The following is a 20,571-nucleotide window of genomic DNA, read 5'->3' as shown; positions in this document are numbered from 1 at the left end:
TGGAGGAGATGGTGTTTGCAATGGCTAAATGGAATGGACAGTGAGGGATACTCTAATTTGTGCAGTTCAGAGACTTGGAGATACTCAGGGTGAAGGATGGAGAATTACTACCAGCTCCCTGAAATATGATCTGTCTCCTGGGTCATAGCACATCTCCTATAAATAAAGGCTCTAGAAGCTTTATAAATGGAGGCATGCTTGATGATGATAATTAGAAGTTTATAGCAGTTACTCTTTGCTGTCTTGGATAGATAGGCCTCAATTTCAGCTTATCAGACTTTAATTCCCAAACAATAGGGGGAACTGTGTTGCTTGGCTTGCCCTGTAAATCTGATCTTTATTGACAGGGATAGCATGAGAAGAGGAGGCCAGCCCTGGGAGGCCTTTTCAAAATACAAATAAGAGTGTAATGGCTGTATTCATTAGGAGAGAGGCAAGAATTTGGTTTGCTAACTCTTTCTAACATAGCCTTTTAAAATCAGAACTGTTTTAATTACTGCAGACTTGCACTTGAATTTATTGCACCTGTGTTTAGACGCTGGCATTTCCTTTCTATCACCTGTTAAAAGCCCCTCCAAGCCTCTGTTTCTGTATTATCTGCAGTCACAGCAGAGTACTCAGCTTCTTCTCATGCCCAAGCCCCAAACTGATTTGTGACTTGTGGAATGCCAGCTGGGCTGTAGGAGAAGCTTCCTGAGGGGTAAAAAATTAAGGATTTTACGTTGCTTTAGGGTGCACCTAAATGGAGATGTGACACAAGAATGGTGAGGCAGCATAGCCATGGGCTGCCCAGCCTGTGCTGCAGGGCTTTGGCATTTACAGGACATAAGCATTTACAGGACATAAACCATGGTCCCTCTGATGGAATGGAGAGTCATTTGTCATCAGGTGCTGAGAGAATTTTGAGTGGCTGGGAAACTGTCACCCAAATTTCATGTGCAGGGCTGGTTCAGGAAGTGCAATGGAGCTCTCTCCCAAGTTTCTGAAAGGCAGAAATCCTGTCCTTCCACCCCACTGCCTTCCAAAAGAGACATCCGGCTGCTGCCTTCCTTGGGGATCATTATGGTAAAACCAAAAAAGTGTGTAATTCAGTCAGAAGGGTCTAAGGCACAAGCTGAACAGCAATGAAAATCTCCATAATCAAATGTTTCACTAATGGCACCTCTGAGTCTAATCACAGTGGTGCTCAATGTTGGTCTTTATTCCTGACATGTAAAGTGCCATCTATTATCTTTAATCTGACTATTTTTTCCCCCTTTTCTCTTTTCAGGACTATAAATCTGATGTTATGACTCTGGTTTCCAGTGCCAAGAACAGTCCTCAAGGTCCAGTAAGTAAAGCATTTTGCTGAAGAGATTAGATTTTGTAACTGAGTTTAGATCTTCTTTTAAATTGCTTCAGTCATCAATCACTGGCACTAACTCTTACCTGTGACACCTTGCTGCTTTTGAAGTGACTGCACTTGAATTGGCTTAAATGCTCTTTAATATGTGAATATATAGTACAGGGAATATCTGTCTTAGCAAAGAGAGGCAAAGTGATTAGAATTGCTGCAGTTGGGTTCATTAATAGCTCCGTGGCTCTCTCTTTGTGCTATGAATTGTGTCACCTGCACACTCAGAGGGGCTCCAAGCTGTGTCACCCCTCTGCAAAATCAGAGGAATGGGAGGGCGGGGTATGACTGGAAACACCTCTGAAATTCCATGTTATAGTGAGGAGGGCAGGTGCAAAGAGAGAAAGTAGAAATTTGGGTGAGATCAGAGCAAAGCATGCACAAGGGCAAGGCCCCTGCTGGATGGAAACTGAGCAGGGCTGGACCAAAAGGGGTCTGCCTTATCCTGGCCTAAAGGTTGGCTATAACCTACCCTGTGTCTGTGCTGCATGCTCCATTTTCTGTATAATATCCCATTTTGGCAGGAAATGTGTGCCACAAACCAAGGTTATGCTGAGGTCTATGGATTTACAGCCCTGTCTGATTTACAGAGGGGCTGGTGATAGTCAGCACAGGCTGATGTCACTCAGAGTTAATCATTCACTGCAGTAAAGGTCCTTTAATATGTTTTTGGGTCTCTCTAAAGCAGTAATATTGTGCTACAGGGCCTTTCCAAGTGCCTCTCCTTGGATAGTGCCAGGAATTGAAATGATGTCACTGTGAACACTTAGTTTGGGTATTTCTCCCCCCTCTTTTTCTGATTATCTCATCTGTATCCCCTCAGACTCGAGGCTGTAGGAGTGTGGATTTATGCCAGAATAAGGAAATACTCAGTATTTTGAATGTTTGGCAACCCCCTTCTCCCTGTTTGCAGGCAGGATTAATGCTGTTTTAAACATGAACATCAACCATTAACAGCTCCCTGAAAGGAGGAGGTGGTTGGACCCTCTCCAAATGAACACTGTCTTTCAGTTGGAAATCTCTGGCTTGGAAAGTGCTTAGTCACACCAACAGAAATAAAAAAATATCTTGAAAAGTGGAAATGTATACAAGAGGTTTTTAGTTTCTCTGATGATTTGACAGGATCCTTTTTTTTTTTTTTACCCTGTATAGTAGGTTTTGGAAGAATATCTTTCAATAATTCTTCCTGCACTGATGCTTTTTGCTGGAACATTTTGCTACACAAAGTCGCAGCCTTTCTGTTGGTTTGTCAAAAGTTAACTTTGAGAATGATGTTCTGAGAGGTGGAGGTTTATTTTTAGGAACTTGGGTTTTTTGTGCTTCATATATTTGCATGGAAATTAGGTTTGTGTCAGTTAAAAAGGAATGTTTTGAAGAATGATGTAGTGTTTCTCTGGCTGAATGTGTTCTCTGAACTAAAAAATGTTTTTACAAGTGCAGAACAAGATTTGATGAACACCTGTCATTTTGTACTGAGATGGGGCTTTACTGAATTGCTTGGTCAAACTGTCTCAGAGAGTTCTATTTTTATTTTTCTTATTTTTCCTGTGATTGAATCCTTTTGTTGTCTGTAACAAAGTGTCCTCAGACATTGAAGTAGTGACTTAACAAACAAGATTTCAATTGTCTTCCTTGAGCCTCAGTAACTTGGACTTTAATTATTTTTTGCTCATTTTTGAGTGATGGAAAGTGTTCTAGAGACACTTTTAGGAATGCATTTTAATGTATTGAAGAGGGTTGTGATGAGAAGAGGAAAAGGTTTCCTGTTTTCCATGATATTTCTTATGCCACACCACAATGGCATAAAAATAATGAGTTAGGAGTTGAGCTTATTGCTCTTGAAATTACACTGTCTCTGTTGTTGCTTGGAAAATTGTTTGTTGTGATGGATGAGGAGGAATACGTAGATTTTTCAAGTGTGTTGCCAGATCATTGCTTATAGAACAGTCTGGTAATAAAAGGAGAGTTGACAGATGAGAATTCAAATGGACCTGAGAACGAATTATTGAATAATACCCTAGTTCCAGGGCCTGAAAAGCTTATTTCCAGTTTTTTTTTTCTTTTTTTAAATAATTGTTGGCTGCTTTTCCTGCTCTTAGTGACAGATCCTGTATCAAAGTCTAATGCAGCTCAATCTCAGGCTGAATTCACTCCTGTGTTACATCACTGAGACTGCATGGAAGGGGCTGGAGTCACTGTGATCTAAAACTCCAGCAGGGAGTCAGATCTATCAAACTTCATGTTTCCTGATAGCTGGAGCTGCCTAATAGATTGTTTGTTAAATAATTCAAGATGTTTTCATTAAGCTGAGTGATTGAGTCTTTTAAAGCCTTTCTTTTGTTCTTAAATCTCATCAGGCAGTTGGTTGTACCTGCAGAGCTAAGAAAATCTAACTGGAGGAATTATTACTGGAAGCTTTAGGAAGTTGTAAAATTAAAGAGTCTGACAGACCATGGAGGGATGGATTTGGGCTGGATCCCTGGATTTCTGTCCCTTTTTCTTCTGGTTTCCTCGAAGTGCTACACTCTTCTATCTGCAGTTCACAGTCTTTCTTAGGCTGCTTTAAATTCTCCTTCCTGCTTATTAAAGGTTTATGTTTTCTAAAGTGCCTTTGCTTTTCCCCCAGTCCCCATTTCTCCCACTCTTGTCTATGTATTGATATTTGATAACAAATATCATGTACTGTTTTTTTAATCAAGAAATGTTGAGAAGAGGTAGTGGGAGTAAAATAGAACTCTTCAGGGTAATTCAGGAGGGACAATAATGACTTTTGCTGAGAAATAAAATCGCTGCAAGAATTGCTGTCTGTGATCTGAATAGAAATGTGATAGTACCTGAAATTACTTCATCTCTACTGCTGCTTCAGGAGGGATATCTATTAGCTGGGGATAATGACTTGCAAAAAAAAAGAAAGAATGGTGGATTTCTTTAAATTTCAGATTCCTATTGAATAGAATGTGTGTTAGCATCCTTTAAAAACATATTAAATGAATCTGTCACTAGCAGGGAGAGAACAATAGAACTGAAAGCAAAAATAAGTCTTCCCTGAGCATCATCAGAGAGCATTTGGATAATGGCTTGGGTGGGAGGGGAGAAGGGAAAGTGCATTGTGCAGGCATCTCAAACAGTAACAGAGCTGATCTAACTCGTGCCGATAAAACCAACAAATCAGGGGAATATCTGGCTAAATTTGGTTTTATTTCTCAAACTCATTTATACTGAAAATAGAGGAAACTATCTCATCTACTGAAAAATAGAGAAAATTCTTTACAGCTCTGTCATGAGGATCAGAGAGTGGTTTATAATGAGTATGAGGGGAAAATTTTACTTGAGGTGATTATTGTGGGAAGATTTTGTGAAGTTTTCCATCTCATTACTGATTTGGGAATGCAGGCAGATGAAATGTTGCTGTGTTAATGCACAGCAGATGGGAGAAGTCAGAAGCAGGTACAGAATGCTGAGTTCTGCTCCTTCCACCTCCATCTGCTCACAGGGTTTTGCTCCCATGGCTGTGTGTTATTATTCTATATATTATGAAGAATATTTCCACATTTTCTGGAAATGTCTCCTAGAAAATACTCCAGTATCATTTAAATGATGAGACAGTGTTACTATAAGTGGTTATATAGGGAAAAATCCTCAAATTACAAATATTATTTAGTGATGAATGAAGTTAGGACAAACCAGTTATCCTTAGATTCAAACTCCTGTAATATATTGACACCTTTTCCCTGTTCCAGCAGCCTGTACTTGTGTGTTGTTTTTAAATCAGGTGCTGAATGTTGTTTATCAGAGTTAACCTTGCCTGGAGTGGTAATGGTGTGGTGTCTACAGAGCTGGAGCTGATTTATTATTTGTAGAGAAGCAGATCTCCAGGATAAGTTGACATGGTTGAGGTTTTGAGTTTTTCATTGATTAAAATTGAGTCAGGTGTCATCTTTTCTGGCAGGAGAGATGAAACTAAGAAATTGCCCTGTTCTCCCAGCCTCCCTTCATTTTACCATTAGAGATTCTTCTGTGTTTGTGCTTTAGCCAAGGAGATGGGAGATTAAATAAAATAAGAATAAACCATTTCCAGTAGCAGGAAATTCAAGTGCTAACAAGCAGGTGAATCCAGAGAGCTGCTGAAATGCCAGGTATGGGTTGATAAAAGATCCTTGCATGTGCATGAATAATCATGATTCTGGTGTGGAAAGGAAAGCTGGATTTAGACAGCAGCTAAGCACAGACACAAGACATGTCTAAAGAAGAAATTGGGTTCTTTTAGAAGGAAGTGCAGAAAAAGCAAAGGAGAAAACCAAAAGTTTTTGCTGCTGTTAGTAATGAAATTTTGGTACTTCTAAATACTGGAATTTAGTAGGCTTTCAGGGAGGGGCTTGCTAACATGCTCACAATCCAAGAATAAATGGATGGAGGTGCAGGAAAAGGCAGTGCCTGCACCAGAGCTGTATGAAAGGTGAGCAGAAGTTGATGTTCTTCACTGCCAGCAGGACTGAGTTGGTTGTAGGGTGCAGTGTGCACCCAGAGATGGGTGGGAGAGGCTGTAACAAACAGGGCATAAAAATCCATCTCATGCAGCACTGCTGTCATTTCTGCTTGCACCGGCCAAGCGAAACTAAAGGGGAAGTGATCACTTTGCTTTACTTGGTATTTGAATCTTAGTTTTCAGTCAGGTTTTGTGAAAATGGGCTATTGGGAGAATAAATGAATACAATTATGGATTTGCATAACAGTTTGCACATCAAGAGTCTTAACCATCAAACCAGGTCTGTTCAGTGGGGTGTGGGAATCACATCCCATTCATTTTGGTACTTTCAAGTGTCTTAGAGGCAGATAAATCACTGCATCATTAATACAGAAAGTATTTATAGTTCAGATAGTATTTTTAATTTTCTTTTTATTTTGCGTTCTACCCATAGTAACAGTGTTTGTAAAGTACTAATACGCAGGATTTGACAAGAAAACAAAACCAATCAAACAAACTCAAAAAACCTGCTTCTGGAATCCAGCAATAAAAATCTTGGAGAACTCTGATGAGAAACAGAATTTCTGCTTCTATTTCATTTATATTTTATATTTTATGTGTAAACAAAATTATTATATTAGATTATATGATTATATCATATGATTATATTATTTTCAGATTGTATTATTAGATTATATTAGAGTATCATATAATTATATTATATCATTATATTTCTTAATATTATAATATTTTATTATATTTACTTAGGTACTTACATTTGTTTTATTTTTTATTATTTTATTCATAATTTAGTTTTACTTAATTTTATTTAATTTTACATAATTTAATTTTATATAATTTTAATTTATTTTATTTAATTTTCTATAATTTAAATATATTATGTTTAATTTATACATCAGGATGAGGGATATAAATGAGACAGCTACCCCTGCCAATGCTCACTCTTACCAGCAGTGCTGTCATTTGGACAAAGGCAGTGGGGTGTGTATTATGGGCCAGTTTTTGGGGGTAGATCTTGTGAATACCAACAGGACAGGATGTGGGGCAGAGGAATCAAGGCAGGAGGTTGTGTTTGCCCAGCTGAGGTCTCAGCAGGGTGCTGGCTGAGCTCTGGGTGGGAATTTATAAAATTAGAGGGATTTGGGAAAGCTGCAGAAGGTAGGTTTTAGGGACAGTAAAACTGTGATTAGAGTTAAGCAGTAGCCATGAGATAAGTTAGTAGAAAACTTATGTAAGAAGTAGAAAAGTAAGGACAAGTAGAACAATGGCTTGTGTATTAATGCTTTTTTAGAATAACTTTTTAAGTTGTAGAAAAGTATTTTTAGCATGATATTAGGAAGTTTTAAGCTTAATAATGGAGTTTTGTGCATTTTTGCAATCAGGTATTGTACTTGAAACAAGCAAGCATTGTTTTAACTGAATGTACGTGTGTTTATAGAGATTGGATAGAACTACTATTAATATGTTTTTGCTTTGTGTGATTAGTTAAAAGAGTTTTAAAGTAAGTTGTAACATTAAGTTTTTAGTTTGCTGCTTGGGATGCGAGTTGATGGCATTTTCTTATTGCCATAACCATGTAATGAGACTGATGCTGGAAAATAAACAGCTCAATGCACGTTCCACGGCAGTGCCATCCCGTTGGTGATTTGGGCAACACTCTGGGTGTGGGGACCCAGGACATTGCTCTGGCTGCCCTGGAGGGCTCCAGACCCTGCCAGGGGGCTCAGAGACCTTGGCACAGAGTAAAAAACACCCCTGCCTTTGATTTTAGCCCATGGAAACAATTACCAACTTTGTGTGAGGACTTACAAGCCACAAGAGTTTGAGTAAATGATAGTTAATTTGTCAAGGGGTGAAAAAGTAGAATTTTGGGGGTTTTAGAATGGGGGTTCAGGAGGCAAGATGGAAGAATCTGGGCATGTCCTGTTCTTCTTCTTGCCCTCTATCTTCTGCAGTGATGGTACCTGGAATCTGGGGCATGTCCTGTCCTCCTTCTTCCTTGCCCTCCATCTTCTGCTGTGGTGAGAGTACTTTGCTGTGATGGCGACACTTTTGGATTGTTTTAGAGTAGAGACAGACTGTCTAACACAGGTGATAGGTATTGGAATATTATTGTAAATAAAATACATGTAGTTCTTAGTATAAAAAGCTGACACCACCCCAAAGTGATGCAGTGTGCCTCAAACTGACCTGCTGGACAGATCTCAGCAGGTCAGAGAAAGAATGGAACAGATAAGGGAAAATAAACAACTTTGAGAGGCAGAACCGAAGAGTCTCTGCTTCTTCTTCAGTCTTGGGGCTGGGAGAAAAAAGACTTCCTAACATCTCGGGAGTCAACACAGGCACAGAATGCCGACACCGGCGATGCTCGGGATGCAGGAGGCACCGCGAGATGCGGAGAGCGATGCCAAGGTGCCACCTAGTGACAGCCGGCAGCAAACCGTGCCAGGGAGCCGCACTCCGCCTGAGCGCTGCTGCTCCTCGGAGCGCAGATCCAGACACAGGCGTGGAACTCAGAATTTGGGCTTTTCTGACAATGATTTGTGCTCCACTGAGCTGGTGGTCATGTGTGCTCAGTGCCCCGGCTGTGGTTTGCTGTGCCAGGGCAGGCACTGCCCCTGCTGCCTCCCAGGCTCCCCAAAATGTGGGGTTGGTGCTGTAGTGTTCTTACCTGGCAGAGAACAGATGTAATAATGGTGGGGAAAAAAGCTTTTTTGAATATGCAAATTTTTTTTTTTTTTTTATTTTTAAAACAACCTAGATTCTTTCAAACTTGTGAGTATTTGTAGGATTTTTCCTGTTTGTTATTGAAAGAAAGGTTATCAGATTTATAAAATGTCTGGGGTTTATGTTTATCCACTGGCATGGAACTCAAAAGTTGGGTTTTTCTGAAAATGGTTTGCACTACACTGAGCTTGTGTTAAATGTGTGCTCAGTGCCCTGGCTCTGGGTTTAGGATTTTTCCACTTCATTATTGAAAGAAAGGTTATCAGATTCATAAAAGGTCTGAGATTTACTGTTGGGAATCTTTTATTTACTTTTGCAGGGAAAGCACCAGTTTGACAGAGACTGAAATGAGTTACCATGTGCAATTTTCTTTGTTTTTCACTGGTAATAGATGTGGTTTGCTTGGAGAGAGTAAAATCTGGGAAAAATCACATCTGAGGCAGTTTAATTTTGTTCCAGAACTAATCTTTATTGTGGGTTAGGTGGAAGTGAGCAGTGACAGTGTCTTGTTGGCCATATTAGCATGAGTGTGGAGGAAAATATTCCTGTCTGTATAAATGTCAGATGATAGGAGCTTTTACAGGATAGAATTTTGACACCTGAGAGTTCAAGTCAGCAAAGTCCAGCACATCTCAGGTTCCTCTGGAAAATGGCTAATCACCCTCTTCTTATTTACTTAGCAGAGAACAGAATGTGTTGGTTGTCAGTGCACTTCCCAAAAGGGAGAATGTGTACAGGAGGGGAGATGGCTGAAGGGGTGATTGGATAAATGCCCTCACATCACAGAGCACTTGGGTATTCTTCACGTGAAACTTGTGAACTTTCTGCTGGGGAAAGGTCAAAGCATTTGCTTGGAGCATTTTAGCAGGAATCTCTCAGCCCCACAATAAAGATTTGTGGGTACCTGTTTCAATAGACACATCTGTGTTTGGATATTTGAAACAGAAATGCAAATTAGGTGCAAAAATTAAAACCAATTTGCAATTACCACACGTGGAGATTTTGGCAGTCTGACTGTATTAAGGGTGAAGACCAAACAGCTGAAAATAGTGGGATATTGATCTCTTCCCTTGGCTGTTTGTGTCCTTCCATAGGAGCTGTGAAGGAAGTATTTGTGCTGAGGGATGGATTTGCTTCTGAGAAGATGGTTAAACATCCATTTAATGCAGAATACTATTAAAAAAATGCAGGAAGAAATAAACTCCCCAAAGCAATCTGTAGTATTGATGTTTTTAAAAAAGGAAGGGGTTATGAGAGTAATTGAAGCAATTGCAAGTTCTGCCTGTTGCTCATCAGTGTTTTTCAATTTACATCCTAAGAAAACTGCCAGTAATTTCCTGCCTAAGTAAGATGGAAAGTGTTGTTAAGAGCACAACAGTGAGAGTATTGTGCATGATGCTTTATTCCAGTGGGGCCAGGTATTATGAACCTTTAAGAACTAGCAGATGTGCAAGGATCTTTATTGTGGTCCTAAATTTCCCCAGCTTAGGCCCTAGATGTAATGGCTTGTTGGAAATTTCCATTTTTGCCTTTAACAACCTCTGATAAATATTCTTCCTAAGTTTTTCTCTAAATAGCTTTTGAACCTGCACAATTTTGGGCATTGAAGTATTTTTAATTCTGTCTTTTGATCACTCAGTTGAACAGGGATGCTCCCTACTTGGGGAACACAAAAGTTTTTTACTACTGCAATTTTTGCCACTGTTTTATGTTAAATTTATACACAACAGTGGAAGAAATCTGCTGGTTTTTCTTCTATGTGTACAAAAAGCCATAGTAGAATAATTCAGAATTACAGTCTGTATCTAAGTGTCTGTTTAATGCCACATGATTTTTGATTATGTAAAAGCCACTGGAAAACCTCCCATGAGTGAGTTGCCAGTGGAATGTTTATGGTGAGTTATAGCTGTTACTAATGCCAAATATTGTCAGAGTAAACTGTGGGTTTGATTAAACAGTTCCATAATGATGCTATCAAGGCCTCAAGCATCTGAAATATGGAAAACAAATGTGTGAAAGTACCAGTAAAGAGAGGAGTAAAACTGTGAGGCCTGAAGTAGATGTGCCAGAGTGTGGGTGTTTGTTATTTCATCTTCATTAATAAAACACTTCATGAGCACAGCAACAAAACGTGAGTCACTGACATGAAGGCAAGGAACTGGGGCTTGGAAGAGATTGAAATCTGATCCAAGAATCCCCAAATAACAGGAATGGGTTGTGATGTTCTTTTACAATGTGGGAAAGAGCTTGAAATATACCTGCTTTGAAACTCTTTTGTTTTATAAATGGGAGCAAAACTCAAATATAGCTGGGAATTTATTACCTACAACTGGGTAACAGATCTAACCCCCAAATGAATGTTCAAACCAACAACTGGTGAAACAAAAGGTTAACAGAGGAGTTTCAATAAATGGGGTGTAGAGCAGTGGGATGGGACTGAAAAGCAGAATTACCCACTTGGAGAGGGAGTTTGTCCCAGTAGGAGCTGCTCATGTGGGCTCCAGCTGCACCACGAGCACTGGTTTGGTTCTGGATCAGTGAGAGGGAGGTTTTGAGGTGAAAACATCAGAGGAGAGGAGAAATACACAGGGGAAAAACACATCCCAGTGCCTCACAAGTAAACATTTTCTCTGTTACCTCCACTGACATAAACATCTGAAGTGTTGAAAATCCATTCTATTATTCACAATGCCTGTTTGCTCATTAAATGAATTAATTCCTACAGAATACTGGGATGAATAATAAATATTGAATTGAACTCCTGGTAGCATCATATACTGTGGCTAATCTTCCCCCTCAGCTCATTGGGAGAGTGCAGGTGTAAATGTTAATTAAACTTAACTAAAGTCAAATTATCTTTTTAAGCTGTCAGAACAAGTTTTTCCTCTTTCAATCAAACCATACGATTTTCATATTATTAGTACAGAAAACAGAATTGGTATTTTTAAGTTTGAAATGTAGTATTTTTATTTACCAATGAAATTATAATAATTATTTACCCTAATTGGGGGAGAAGAGTCAATGTTTTGACAAAAGTCTTAATAGGCACTACAAAAAAAAAAAAAAGGCAAACATTTTCAATTTTTATTATTATTTTCTGTTTCTGCTTTTTCAAATCAAACTCCATGCAGAAATCTATTTCCTGCAGCACTGTATTTAAAGACAAAAGGTCAGCTGGCCCATTTGCCACCTGTATCTTTTGGAGTTTTTATATTTATAATAGAATTATGGACAGAAAAGAACTTGCCATGTAATAACATATATCTAATGTCAGGGTTTAGGGGAATTTAAGTGACTTTTTCTCCCCCTCTGGCAGGGCAGGTGCAGCTTTATCACCATGAACTGGGCTGGGGCTGCTGCTGCTCTGGGATTGTCACCTGGGGTGAGTGACACAGACACACAGTGCCAGTACAGAGCACTAAAATCCCAGAATTTCCCCGGGCACAGACAATTCCCAGTGATGTTTTCCATTGGAGTTGCTCTGAGTGTTCCCTGCACGGCTCCAGGACCTGGATCTGTTACAGCCCAAGGTCCAGGCCAAGTGCAGCCCAGCAGGATTGGGAACATCCCACAGGAGAGGGGGAATTTCAGTGCTGTACCTGCCTCAAGCATTTGTGAATCCTAAATATTCAATATTTAAACACATGCTAAAAAGCAGAGCCCTGTTTTTCTTTACCTGCCTCTGTGTGTGAGAAATGCTTCTTTTGTGTGGGATTTTGGTGAATGACCCCTGCAGCAGATGTTAACTTTGATGAAGTATTTGTGAAAGACACATTTGTAGCCTTCAGGTGTTATGTTTCTAATACCTTAAAAATATTTTAAGGCTACACTGTGTGCTTGCTGTTAATGTTAATTTCAGGAGTCTTTTTATCTTTTCTCTTGGGTCCTAAATATGCCTTTATGAATTCCTTTAGCCCTGAACTGACATCTCTCTTCTTCTCAGTTAAAAGTACATTTATTCACTTGAAAGAACGGGGACAGAACCATTGTCACATACATATTTCCTATATTCTCTGATTAATACTCAGATGGAAGCCAGGCATGTTTGGATATCCTCTATCCTAGCATGTAGCCAGGGGCCTTTTACTGCTCTGTACAAATTGGACAGCTTTTATATGTTACAGGAAAAAATATCTTAGCAAAAAAAGTGATTTGTTGCAGCTCTGCAACTGGGCTCTGAGCAAGGGCAGGCAGTGCTTTTTGTTTTATGGAAATGTGGCACTAAATCTTCCAAGTTGTCATTAAGACTACTAAAGGAACTGTTGTGGTTCACACTGTGGTGATGGGTCATTGCAAAAAGGAGTTGTGATTGGTGATTTTTGTGACATTTGTGGTTATCTGGAAGAAAATAGAGCAATTTAGAGAACAAAGCCTCTGTGCTTCTTTGTGTCATGCAATCCTACAAACCCATGGGTGTCATCTCTCCATGCCTGTAAACCAGGTAACCATTTTGGTCCTGGTTTGATTGCAAAAAGTAGATTATTCTTCATGACAAAACCATGGAATGACTGTCCAGTCTCAGGGGTGTTTACATCTCAGAATTCCACTCATTTGAGCCATCAATACATTGGCAAACTGCATCTCTTCCCTCAGGTTCGTCTGTGTGAGAAGTGGTGTATGAGAAAGCTGTTTTTTCAACATTTGCAATTTGAAAAGATTTAACAAGGACCTAAAATGCATCTACTCTGCTTTAGGGTCACGGACTTTGTTCAAGTGGGCTTGTGATCTGTTTTCTACTCAGGGTTCAGCCTTTCTGAACATTTCCCCTTTCCTGAGGGCCTGTGTTAGGAAATGCTTTTTGAACAGAGCAAGGCAAATAAACAGGCTACAGCTTCATTCATTGAGCCAGATAAGGCAGCTTTCCATGCTTGTATTTTTTCCCCCTTTAAAATTAAGTTGGAATTAATATTTATTTTTCATAGGAAGAGTTATAGGTGTCCTCAAGCCTAAACTAAAAACCATATCTGATGAGGGAGAGCCCTTCTGCTGTTAAAATGCTGGTCCCAGCGTTCTGGATTATCCAAGGCATGTATTAATGCAGAGGTATATGCTCTCTAGACCTGCAGGCATCAGGGGGAAGCTCTGCCTGATAATCAGAGCACAGTGTCAGTGTTTGCTACGCGTCCTTGTGTTATCTGTGCATTTTTAGCAGTTTCTGAGCTGGTGCAGTACTGATTTCCCTGTGCATCTGATTGCCATGTGCTGCTCTGCCCACCCCATCCTGCTGTGGAGCAGATGCTTTTTCCTCTCTGCAGCACCCAGGTTCAAAAGATGGCATTTGCCAGGATTATCCCAGGTCCCTCTGAAAAGCTGTGGAATTAATTAATTGTCTTTGTTTAGGAAGCTGGCCAGTGCATAAAGAACAGGGTGAAATATCCCATTACCACTTGTGTAGGAGTTGTAAGACAAACCCCTCTGCACAAAAAAGCCGACCAGTTGTGGTGGGACGTTCCAGCTGAAGGTACTGAAGTGTACAGAGAACATCTTCCTAAATGAATAAGCTAAAAGGAAAGCAGGTAGAAACTGATTAGTAAAGCAAATGGTGGGATTTGTGGCTTTGAAAAGGGAATGTAGTTAAATTCCTGTGCTGTTACAATAAGACACAAAATAACACAACATGGACATGCTGTTGTTCTTAAGGTAAAAAGGGAAGTTTATTTTTTGACTCCAGCATTTATAGATTTTGAAAACTGACAGTGGACTGGAGGGTGACAGTGCCACCTCTCCAATGACACTGGACAAACCAACAGTCCATCAAATTTCTCCTCCTCCATAAAAAAATGCAAACCAATAAGTTATTTACGGAAAGTGTGTGAGAAAGTTCATTACAAGAATGTAAACATCAGAAGGCTTAGAAAATTTTAATCAGGGTGACACTGTGCCTCTTTCACAGAAATAAGCCATGGACAGAGAAGGTTTGGCACAGACACTGGGTTATCAAAGACTGCTTCTTTGGTCTGGCTGCTGCAACTTCAAAAGTCTCATCTGCATCTGCAACCAAACTAAGGCATTGCAATGTTTGACTGGGTTTGCAAAGACCTGGATTTTGTGTGCTCTGTCTAAATAAGGACAGAGCATTTGGCCTTCATCCCATTGTGAATGATGTTACTGAAAGGGAGGAGCAGAAATGAAGTGGCTTTGCACAGGTCCTGTTCTCACATATGGATGCCCTTCCATCTGGTTTTATCCCCGAGATTTTCTGTTTTAATGAAATCCTGACTTGTCTGAGGAATGGCACTGTAAATGGAAGTGAGTTAGCTGAAGTTCAAATCCTAGGAAAACATAGATTTTTAACATGTTTTTCCACTTCAGCTGTAACAGTATCTCCATGCTATCATGCAGGCTTTGTGTACAAAACCTTGAAAACTTCCTTCATACTCCCAGAATTAGACACGGGAACTCAGATTTCTCAAAGTAAAATGTTTACCTGTCCCATGTTGTTACTAGTGTGGTTGTTTGGTCTATCCACCCCCAGGTTTGGCTGTAGTAATGTAGAATGTACTCCCCAGAATGAACAACTCTGAAATCCCCAATAATCAGAGTAAAATCCTGTCATTTGCCCTTGACTTGTAATAGCAAGATCTGGTTTCACCAGTTCCTGGTTAGCTGTATTAGCAGGTTAGCATAATTTCTACAGGGAAATTTGCTGTCCCCTTAATGATAAATGGAGCTGCTCTCCCTTTACTTAACATGTTCTCCCTGGGGACTATTATGGTGTCAACAGCATTTTGAAAAATTGCTGCAGAAATAATGAGTACAGGGAAGTGTGTTTGTGCCCATTTCATTCATCCACTTCTGTCCCTTTTTCACTTTGTAACCCTCTCAGTCTTGTCTGAGGAACTTAACAAAGGAAAGTGCTGGAAGATTTTTTTGCAGTGGTATTTCCCCTGTCTAATTTTGCTTAGAAATACCAGTTCAAGGTCAGATTAATTGGGATGGGGGAGGAAAGATTTTGGTCTCTTGATTTGTAAGAACTCACACCTGATTATTTTACAGAGGATTTATTTTCATGTGTTGGGTAACCTCTAAATGCTCAGTGCCATCAGTTCTGCCAATTTTTCCTCCTCACAAAGAGGAAATCACAGAAATGTAACAAGGGAGAAGGAATATGTATTTTCTTTTTAGCCAAAGAATTGCAAATGCAAAAGCTTTTTTCTGAATGTGATGGTGCCCTTTGATAACACAGAGACACTGTGTGAGGGTCATGTGTATCTTTTAAAGAACTTTTTTGGGCCACTTTAATATTCTGTATTTTTTCAGAGCTTTGAAGGTTTAGGATTGAGTCCAAGAGCCACAGACTTTCCCAGTGCATGTTGTGCATATATTTAACCTTCAGCTCAGACCTTTTCCTTCTCTAAGACCTTCTATTTCAAGCCTTGGAGCTTGTGTTCTGCATGTCCCCTATGATCCAAAAAAAGTGCTTTGCTGCTTTTTATGTTGTGTGCCTCCTGTTTATCCATCACAGATGTGTTCCAATAAATCAAGAGTGAGCTGTGGGAAGAGTTTACCCTCCTCAGGCTCTGAGCCTGTGCTGTTCCAATGCCTAGTGTGCAGTTTGGGATCATTGAGATGACTCTGACAAGGGGCTATGGGGCTCTACAAGCCCCCCAAAAGACATTTATGATGGCTGAACCAGTCTTACAGCAGATTACTGAAGTTATGCAAAATTTACCACTATGGTGTGTAGGGAGTATGGAAAATTTTTGTTTTGTAGACTTTTCTACCTGAAGAGCTTCAAATCATTTACTTGAAATAAAAAAAAAATTAATATTGACTCATTTGAAAAGGGGATGAGAGTACAGCAAGCCTTTATAGCAGGGGATATTGGAATGAAAAGCTTGATGCAAAGACTCCTCCAGCCCCTGGGGTTGCAGTGCTGGGTGGGTGGAAGGGGCTGCAGTGGGAGCAGTGCAGCCTTCAGGGGTGGGAAGGGCACAGGCAGATCACCTCAGGCTTTCCAATTGCATGAGCAATGATATATTTTAAACAGAGTGTGTTCTCAGCTCAGGGGTTTGTTCTTTGTGTGTTTTCAGAAGGTGAGCACATCTAGAACGGGGTGTGGGCTCTGCTGGGTGTGACTGACAGCATCATTCCTGTGCTCTTGGTTGTGTAGATGTGGAGCTGTAAGAGCGTAAATGAGGGATGCAGGACTCCAGGCTGCTCTCCAAAATGCAGTTTATTGTATCCAAGATGTTACAGCAGCCCAGGGTTGTGGGTGACAAAGCCTGTGCCTACAGCTGTCAGCTCCAGCCGCAGGCAGACCTAGGGACCCTTTGGTTTTGGTTACAAATGCATTATATACTTTGGTTCTACTGTATTAAGATGCTAAACAAACAAATCTATACCTTAACTTTTATCTATAGCCTATCATAACTCCTATAATTGCCATATTTATGTTACTATTCTCCAATCACTAGAAGTTACTACATTACAGTTTAAGCTAGAAGATGTTTTTCAGTTTTCTTGCAGTGGAAAATTCCGAGACCTTTCTATCTGCCATATTTGCTGACTTGTTTGCCTGTGCTATCTTTCTGTTTGGTAAAAACATCTTCTTGTTTGGGGTGGATTTATCCTTTGCTCTAAGTCATAAAAATTCCTTTTAACTAGCATACCCTTTGACTCCTTGGTTATCGAGTAAAACTGGCTCAGCAATTCTTTTCTTCTATAACAAAATTGGCTTTAATTTCTATTCCTTCTTCAGATCTTCAGATTCTACATTCAAAAATCTTTCTGGTAAACATACATATCTGTGAAACTTTCTGGTCAAACTTTCATCCTTCCCAACACGGAGCAGTGCCTGGGAGCTGGTCTGGAAGCAAATGTCAGCATCCCCAGGTGTGGGATGAGAGTTCCCAGCTGCTCTCTGTGTGCTCAGGTGTGCTGCTTATCCTGGGAGCAGCATGAGGGAATGGAAAATTCTGGAGCTGACTGTGGTTCTGACAGCTCCAGCTCTGTGAGCCTGGCTGGCCACTCTGGGGTTAGCCTGAGAGACAGCACTAATCAAAGACATAATTTCCTGGGTTTGGGGGGGTACTTTTTGTTTTAAATTGAATAAAAGGAAGTGCAGATCCTCATGTTTTAAAGACACTGACAAATGTTGTTGCCCCACTGGCCCTAATGAAGCATGTTACATTTTTACCTTTTCAAGGCATGTCACTGTTTCCCAATGTCAAACATAACCTTTATAACCAGTAGACAAACTGAGGACCTTGTAAGGCTGGTTGTTCTCATGATGCAAATTTCAGAGCCCATTAATAAGATTAGCAATGCAAAAAGGCAAAGTTCAAGGTAAGGAAAAAATCCAAGCTTTTTCAAAGTTAAAACTTTGTGTTATTGTGGTCCAGCTATGTGCATAATATTTTTTTCTTTGGTTTCTTTTCTCCCTTTAGAATAAATTGACATAGAATAGAATGCTATTTATCTAGAAGAAATCAGCCTTTTGGAAGAGAAAGTAATTCTTAGGACACTGTGTTTTGCTCTTTAGAAAGCTATGATTTCCAATCCATTGCAATATTAAAATAGGCAGCTATTTAGTAGTTTAAAGTGGTGAAAGAAAAGAGTTTGCTCTTGAATAGGAGCATTTATGATTACAGAGGGTATTTTTTTTTTTTAATATGAGGAGGGAACATGCAGGGGAAAGAGAATCCCAGTTGCAGAAATTGAACAGTTTTCAGGGAGGACAATTATGCCTTTAATTTCCATCCTTATTATTGTAATAAGGCCATGACAAGGGTCTTTAACCATTGCACCTTCAGCTTTTGTCTTCAGTCATCACTGAAGTCTGATTTTGAAATTACATTCTCCTTTTACAAAGGCTCCATTCTCTGAAGATACTTGAATCTGCTGAAAGGATTGAAATTTTGGATACCAGGATGAATTAATTATGGGTGTAGGACATGCTGTGATGATGCTGCTGCTGAGGCTCTGTTCTGAGCACTTCCATTGCAAATCTCTGCTTTTTGCTGTTTTATCTGTTGTCATTGTAACTTCATCTTGTAAACACTTCAGAGTGATGAACTTATCTTGGTTTTGGGGCTTGGCACAACTGGGTTTTGATTCTTGGATGAAATGAGACTAAAGGACTCAGAATGTTATCAGAAGAAACAGATGCTCATTTTAAGGATTTTTTGCACTTGCTTATTCATACTTTTATTCACTTGCTCTGCTCTATAGGTGCTGAGTTTTGAATCTTTCCTATAGCATCTCTGGACCTCTCTTCCAATGTTTCACCATATTCCTGATTAAATTTGTTTTTCTTCTTTCTGGTCAGCAGTTCCTGTATGTTCCAGGCTGTGTCTGTACCTCTCATTGCTGTTCCCCCGTGTCCAACTCTGGGTCTCTCCCAAAAATTGCCTTTAGGGAGCTGAAGGGAGCCAGGGGTGACTCATCCCTGCTGTATCACTGCTCAGTCCTGAGTGCTGCAGTCCCTGACATCTTCATGGGCTCTGCTGTGCCAAGGTCTGTGTCAGACTGTGAGAGCCCAAACTGGGCCCACATTTGGGTTCACAAGTTCTGGACACAAGGAAAGGATCATTTCTCTCATCCTCAGTCTTGCCAGGTCCTCTGACACCCTCCATACAGCCATGAAAACATCACTGCTGCCTGGGATCTGTGGGACCTGAGTACAGCTCAAACCCAGCTGCTCTCCTTGTCCCAAAACTGGTGCCTTTGGGGCTACTTAAAAACAGAGGCCAGACAGAATTAAGGGAAGAAAAGCAGTTCTATTTATTGAAGGGCCTTCTGGTACATTTAGGGCAGATGAAGCCCCCCAGGGCCTACACCCAAAATGAGCCACAGGACATGGTTTTTTACACTTTTAGAAGTTTGGTCCATGTGCATATTGGGGGTTAATCTGCCAATTACAGCTTCAGGTAATGAAGTCATTTACCCCAGGTTTTCTCCCCCCCAGCTCACTTTTGTTTCCATCTCAGGCCTGAGGCAGTGAGGTGTCCTTGATTCCCAGGCCTGGACAGGAATTGTTGTGTCTGCCCAGAATGGGAGAGCAGCTCACACTGTGTGTGGAGTTTGGAGTTATACACTAAAAACTGCAGGATGACAAATACATGAAAAATAGAAAAGCTGAAATCCAAAGGCATCATGGCCCCTGATACTGTTGTTGGGAGATCTGAGGTGTTTTCTGTGAGAGATCAGCCTGGGAGCAGCTCCTCCATGCCCTGCACACAGCAGTGGCCACTGGGCCCTCACAGAACAGAACTCAGCAGATTGAAGCCCCTGCTTTGAAAGTGCAGAGTTGACAAAAACATTGCAGCTTCCTGCAATTGAATGTGGATGAATAAATTGTAGGTGGGGAGAAATCTATTGGGAGATCTGAGGTTTTTGCTGAGGGAGATCAGCCTGGGAGCAGCTCCTCCATGCCCTGCCCACAGCAATGGCCACTGGGCCCTCACAGAACAGAACTCAGAGAGGATTGAAGCCACTGCTTTGAAAGTGCAGAGTTGAAAAAGCATTGTAGCTTCCTGCAATTAAATGTGGATGAATTAATTATAGTGGGGAGAAATCCATCCACTTTACAGTTTCAGGAATGATTTTTAAATGTGGAAAAGGATGTTAATCACCACAGTAATTGTATTTGGGAGCCTTATTTAGTGCTGCTGGCTGCCTGGATAAATAATACTGCGCAATGTTTGTCTCTCAGTCCATCACTCAGTTGTTCTCACTGTCTCTTTCTCTCTCTTTTCCCACAGTGTGATGTTTTTGTGTTTCAAAACAAGGGCTCTCACTTATTTCACTGTGAACATTTAAACTATGCCAAATGTAAATTTGCCTACTAAATACCCCACTTCTCTCAGAGCAGAATGGCACTGTATTGTGTTCTAAAGAGCATTTAAAAATGCACTTTAATTTCAGGAGAAATCAGCCAATTTTGATATGAGTCAGTTGTACACATAGTCCCAGTTCTTCTCAGTGTACCTGCCCTGCCTTACCCAACATTATTGTCCTCAAG

At 40.3% G+C, this 20,571-nt stretch overlaps 1 protein-coding gene across 1 annotated transcript in view; it reads left to right on the top strand.

The window, feature by feature from the left end:
- The window catches only part of RBFOX1 (RNA binding fox-1 homolog 1), a 1,162,992-nt gene that overhangs the window by 129,421 nt on the left and 1,013,000 nt on the right, over nucleotides 1-20,571 (top strand). The window contains exon 2 of the mRNA XM_059484829.1: nucleotides 1,271-1,330. Coding sequence (XP_059340812.1) covers nucleotides 1,271-1,330 — 60 coding nt within the window. The remainder of the gene's footprint in view (nucleotides 1-1,270; nucleotides 1,331-20,571) is intronic.

This window comes from Ammospiza nelsoni, chromosome 17 (assembly GCF_027579445.1).
Source record: "Ammospiza nelsoni isolate bAmmNel1 chromosome 17, bAmmNel1.pri, whole genome shotgun sequence".
NCBI lineage: Eukaryota > Metazoa > Chordata > Aves > Passeriformes > Passerellidae > Ammospiza > Ammospiza nelsoni.
The sequence above is the reverse complement of the archived record's forward strand: the minus strand, read 5'-3'. Positions and strand labels throughout refer to the sequence as shown.